The 6,000-nt window shown below is 50.0% G+C and overlaps 1 protein-coding gene across 7 annotated transcripts in view; it reads left to right on the top strand.

Annotated features, from left to right (window-relative positions):
- Window positions 1–912: 912 nt before the first annotated feature.
- Window positions 913–6,000, top strand: part of LTBP1 (latent transforming growth factor beta binding protein 1) — a 187,177-nt gene continuing 182,089 nt past the window's right edge. For all 7 annotated transcript variants that reach the window (XM_039719007.1, XM_039719008.1, XM_039719006.1 and 4 more), the window contains exons 1-2: window positions 913–1,859; window positions 2,208–2,278. In XM_039719007.1, coding sequence (XP_039574941.1) covers window positions 1,408–1,859; window positions 2,208–2,278 — 523 coding nt within the window. In that variant the 5' untranslated portion in view covers window positions 913–1,407. The remainder of the gene's footprint in view (window positions 1,860–2,207; window positions 2,279–6,000) is intronic.

Here is a 6,000-nt window from a genome sequence, read left to right as displayed (position 1 = left end):
TGTGACTATAGCAAGCTCCAAACTCTCATCTATTTAAAACATCTATTTATTTTTGAGCAGTTTTAAATAGATGAGAACTAGAGGAAGGGAGTGTTGTGCTCTGAACACTGGCTTTTGCCTAGAATTGAGTCAACCTAAAACCCTCCTGCTCCCCTTGCTGGCTCTGTAGCTGTGCCAAGAGCATTTAAGAGCAAAATCTCGTCAGTTTGGAGCCGGGGTCAGTGTCCTTAAAGCTTTGGAAAAGAGCAGAGGAGAACCCTGGGAGGAGGACCTGAATTCCAATCTATTGGATTTGCAAACTGATCCTCCACAAAGTTTCTTGGAAAGAACTCGGACACATCAGCTTCTGAGTATTTTAAAAGATGTACCTTCGGGTTATTTTGTGAACTTTGTTTTTTTGTTTACAGTGCTAAAGGGTGAGGTTAGTTAAGACACATTGGAGAAAAACGTGGGCAGTTTTGCTTATACATTAATTACAAGTATACAATTGTGGTTTGTATCTCATTCTTTACTAATACATAACTGCTTTGCGAACATAAAGAAAAACAAGGAACAATGCAGTCCCTCCTAATCCTGCAAAGAGCAACCTCCGGCTCTCATCGGACTGAGACGGAGCGATGCGCTTACCCTAAAGGCGTGTAAAGCGCTTCCCCCGAGCCCCGAAGCAGGTATATTTCGCTTTTGTGGCTTTAAAGCCTCACCTGCACTGAAGTACAGCAGAAAGGTCCCGCTGTTGCCGGAGCACGCTGCCCCAGCAGCTCGGGCAGAGGGCAAGGCGCAGCGGCAGGCTCCGACAGGTACTCCCGAGGCTCCGGGCCCGCCGCCCCCGGCCCGGGCCCGCGGTCACCTGGTCCGGCCGGGCCGCCCCTGACGTCAGGGGCCCAGATTGGCTGCGCGGGCCGGCACCGGGCAGGGGCACCGCCGCCCGCCCCCCGCACACGCTCACTCGCGGAGAAACTCTTAAAGAGGGGCTGCGGGACCGCCGGCTCCGCGGCCGTGCCTTACACACGCGGGCAGACCCCTGGCAGCTCCGGCAACCGAGACATCTGCTCTCCATTGCGACCACCCCCCTGCAGCAAACACCCTTCCCCTGCTGCTCCTCCTCCCTTCCCGCTCCGGCTCGCAGCTCGGCTCGCACCCGCCGCTTCCTTTCTTCCAACGATGTTTTCCTGCTCTGCGGGGCGAAGCGTTTGCTGAACTTTGCTAACAGTTTGGGGGGCGGGCGGGAGGATCCTGAGGCTTTTTTCCTGCTCTGCCCCGCCCGGAGCAGGTTGGGGGGCAGCGAGCGGAGGAGGGATCCGCGCCCCGGGCGCAGGTCGCACGCACACGCGTCCCGCGGCGGAACCAAGGAACCCTTGCACCGCGGCTCCGCGAAGCTCGCCGGCTGTAGGGGCTCCCGCTGTGGAAATGGGTCGCATCCGACGGGGCTTCCTCCTCCTCCTCCTCGCTGCCTGTGCGCTTTTGTCACCAGGGCTCGCAGCTTCCGAAAAGGGCAGGCTAAGGAGGATCACGTACGTCCTGCAGCCCGGCCGGGGGAGCTCCTCTGGTAGCCGGCAGCAGCGCCCGACCCTCCTCGGGGGGGAGCAGCAGCAGCAGCGCACGTTCAATGTGCAGCTGAACACGCGCTACGGCGGCGGCCCCCCGGAGCGGAGCCGGCGGATGAGCAAGCCGGGCAGCGCCGCCGTGCAGCTCCGCTTGGGCCCCGCCGGCCCGCTCCACCCCAACTCCGCCGCTCACGCCTCCTCCTTCGCCAAGCCGGCCCGCTTCAGCCCGCGGCTCAAGGCGCCGCCGGGCCCCCACGGCAACAGCAGCGCCGCCCTGCCCCTCCGCCAGAAGCACCAGCTGCCGCCGCTGCCGGGGTAAGGCGCCCTCCCGTCCCGCACCGCCCCCGCTCCGGCACCGCAGCTCCCGGCCGCACCGGCATCCCTGCCGCGGGAGGGGGGAGAGGGCGGGGGGCTGAACCGGGCTCCGGGGGCTCCGCGGCGTTACCTGCCCGGCCCCGGGGCCCTCCGGTACGTGAGGCCGAGCTCCCCCCGTCACGGGAGTCCGCGCCGCCCCGCGCCCCGCAGGAGGCGTCGAGTCCCGTCGGGAGGTTTCGTTCTTCGCGCCTTTTGTCTTCCCGGCCCAGCGCCCGCCCCGCGGCACGGCCCGGGATGGGGAGCGGGGGTGCCCCGCCGGACACTGGTCCTTGTTTGCTGTTCCCGCAGGGTCAATGTGTGCGGGGGGCAGTGCTGCCACGGCTGGAGCAAAGCCACGGGCTCCCAGCGGTGCATCAAACGTGAGTAGCCCTGCGGGCGGGGAGGGACGTGTGGTGGCACCCGAGGGGACCAGGCTGGCACCTGGCGAGGTGGTGGGTGCTGGGATCGTCGGTGGGCAGAGAGGTGCTGGCTGAGCTACAGAACAGCTACAGAACACGCTTTCCATCCTTAAATGGATCTAACAGGACAGGTCTAACACTCTTCCCGTCCTTAAATCCCTCCTTCCTAACCTTCACCTTTGCTGAAAGGTGAATAGCGGGTGTCTCTTGCATTTGTTTGTAGCACAGATAATGACATTTTTGGAGAGAGCTTTGTGGAGGCTTTGGATGTGTGAGCATCCCCTCCCCATCAGTTCTTGTGTTTTAGGAGTCTTTAGGATGGGGGGCTTAACAGGGTAATGGATATACAAGAGGAGCACAGGTGGGAAGCAAGGAATAGCCATCTACCCACCCTGTCCCTTTACGAATACAACACATGAATGATCCTGTGCTCAGCACATGGAATTTTTGAAGCACTGAACAACGTGAAAGAAGTGGGTTTGGTAATGGTAGAGTGATGTACCTTTACTAGGATAACTAGAAACACAAAATAGGTGCATAAAATGACACTGAGCCAATCCTGCTATGCTCCAGTTGTTCTTTCTAATGGGAAAGCAGAGGAATTTCTGCTGCTTTAGGCAAGACTCAGAATGATTGCAAGTGGCTAAACTGGAGTGATGTCACAAGGTCAGGAAAGACTGGAAGGGTGTACGTCTTCAGGAAACTCTTGTGAGATTGGGCAGATCTGAGAACATTGCTGCAGTTCAGCAGGACAGATTGCTGTTCCTGAGAGAGTTGGAGTAAACAATGCTTTCAAAATTTTTTTTATTTTTCCAGTGGCTTTTGTCCCTCTGTGGGATTTTTCACAATAGGGAGCAATCACTTTTGTAATCCTGACTAAGGTCAAGTACCTTTGACCTGCATGGACCTCTTGCTAAGAAGCAAAGACTTTATGACAGTAGTTAAGGACAAAACTTCACCATTTCCCTACTAATTTAGACATGTATTTAAGATATTCTTCTAAATTAGCATTTTCAAATACATGCTGCTGTGGTGGGTTAGTCACGTTTGTTTAACACCTTACAAGTGCTAGAATGTTTTCCTTCAGCTTACAGTGGTATTTTGGGGCTGACTGGAGAGCTTAATAAAAGCCTACCTTAGCTTAAAGACTAATAAAAACAAAACTTGTAGTAATTTCTGGACATTAAGTGAAAAGTGTATTTGAACTGTGCTATTGTCAACCAATTTTATTTTCACTATTTTGAACAAAACCCAAACAATGTTTTGGTTTTTTTCTTCATGTCTTTTTCTCTGTCTTCTAGTAACTTTCATTTCCAGGCAACTTTTTTGTTTGTAAATGTGGTCATTTTCTTTGCTTTTTGTCCTTTTTGTCCTTTGTCTTTTTCACTTCTCTGATTATCACTTAGCTTTTCTTTTTGATTCCGTAAAATTTTTAGAGTCTTCACTAAGGACCAAGTCAGACAATTGGATTTTTATGTGATAGCTGTGTAGAATTTAATTTAAATCCATTAATTACTTGACTAGTTTATACCGTTACTGGAGGAATGGAGTAGCAGAGACAAAGTTAATAGAAGGGTGGGGGGATTTTCTAATTTTGTGCCTCTCATATTAGGCTCTCCTTGGCATTAAATATTTTTATTCCCTGCTGTGATGCTACTCTAATTTCTCCTAGCACTTGTAGAATACGCTTGGCTTGGATCTTCTCAGTTTCACCCCTCTCTTGGCAGGCCAAGGGAAGCACTGAATGTACTGAAGTTGTCTGTTTTGTAACTTAGGCAAACCATGAGATAGCATTGACTTGATTCAGCTCACAGTCATAAAAGCCAGATATCACCTTTTCTGGAAGCTCCTGATGTTCCTTTCAGAAGAAAAGAAAATCTATAACTGAACAACAGTTAACCACTTTGTTTCCTCACAAATTTGTAAAATTGTGAGTTTTTCAAATTCAGATAGCAGGCTCTGTTGGTTTTGAGTGCCTTATTGCAGCAGTGGATTAACTGTGCCACAGATGCTGGCACACCTGAGCTGACTTGATGCAAAGTCGATTTGATTCTGTCAGGGTTTATTAGTTCAGGCTCAGTATCACTTTAATAAGCTATTTAGTCTCTAGGGCCAGATTTTATTCTTTTGCATGGTGCAAAGCCTGAGTTAATAAACCCCAGACCCATACTGGCTCTTTCCAGAGCCAACTTCCATTTGTCTGCATCCCGCTTCCAGAACCAGAGTGCTGAGAGCCAGCTCTGATCAGCGAGGTTTATTAGCTCAGGTGTAATCCCAGGCTGGAAGGAGCAGCATGTGTTTCTGCTCTGCTGCACCTGTGTGAATAAGCCTGCCTGGAACCCTCAGAAAGAGGGGGTGAAGGGTGGAGGTCTGGTCTTGCAGCCAGGCTGCCTTCCTTCCCTTTGCCAGGCTGGGTGGTGTTTGCCAGCCCCGCTTTCTCACGTGTGAGGCTGTGGCTGCTGTCCCTTGGGTGGCTTCTGTCCGGGCAGGTGGCAGGCTGGCTGGCAGCAGTGACAGCCACATCGCTTCTCCCTCAGCAGCAGCAACAGTGGGGGTTTGTAAAGTTTCTGTGCAGGTCAGAGGGCAGCATCTGTATGGAGGAGGCAAGGGAACTTTGCAATTCCTTTTATTTAAACTTTAGTCCGAAGCTGAACTGCCTGTTGTGTTTACATTTGTTGGTTCTTTTGGAAGCCTGACAGTCCTCAGAAGGTGAGCTTCTGTCTTCCTGTGAACTGTATGAGAGTGCCTACCATATCCAATTTATGCATGTAGGGTTTTCCCACCTCTGTCCCTAAGATTTCAGTTTTACATTGTAAAGTTTTGAGAACTTTTTTCAAACTCAGAGTGACTTAAATTATTAAGAGCTGCATCATTCTAATTAAAAAGATGAAATGATAACACTCAGCATTAGAAGTATTCAGATTTGCTTTATGCTGGGCATATGATGCCCAACAATCAAAACCAACCTTTCTGAAGCTTTCAGAACATCCACCTTTTGGTAAAGACAAAGATGGGAAAAATTAAACCACAACAGTAAACATCTTGGAAAGTCAGAAGCACGTGAAAGCGTTTAGGACAAGGATTGTCTTTTAGTCGTACTTATCATAGGTTATAATCTGTGCAAGTGCAGTAATGAGATACCACCAAGGCTGGAGACACCATGCTTTGTTAGTACTTGTTGCATAACAGAGCTCTATAGAAACATTAATTAGCTCTGTAACATGTCTGTAAGGCAAGTAAAGCTTAGAGTGTGGGGTTTTTATTATTTCATTTACGGAAATTAAACCATAAGTTAAATGTGGACTTGGACAAGTTATAACAACTGTCAGGAAGGTCTGTGCTGAAAATCAGGAGTTCCCACCACCCAAATATGTGTTTATCCTGTTGAAAGCTGTTGTCTCCTACTTCGTTACTTACTACTGAATTTCTGTTAGTTAAAACTACTTCTACAGAATATGCTCTTCTGCTTGTTCTGGTTTTGTTTGCTTAATGGTACAAGGACCTATGGGAATGTAAGAGAAAATAATGTATTGTATGGAGAATCTGATATCTTGAAAAGCTAAATGAGAAGAACCACCTTGTTGTAGTAGTAAACCCCTTGTAAAATGCATAATATGTTTTGTCTGGAGTATTAATAGCAGTTTGTGAGTGATCTCAATGTAAAGTGGAGGGTTAAAAAAATG

Source organism: Passer montanus, unplaced genomic scaffold (assembly GCF_014805655.1).
Source record: "Passer montanus isolate IOZ18808 unplaced genomic scaffold, ASM1480565v1 scaffold40, whole genome shotgun sequence".
Classification (NCBI taxonomy): Eukaryota; Metazoa; Chordata; class Aves; order Passeriformes; family Passeridae; genus Passer; species Passer montanus.
Note: the sequence above shows the minus strand (reverse complement) of the source record. Positions and strands in the feature narration are given on the sequence as shown.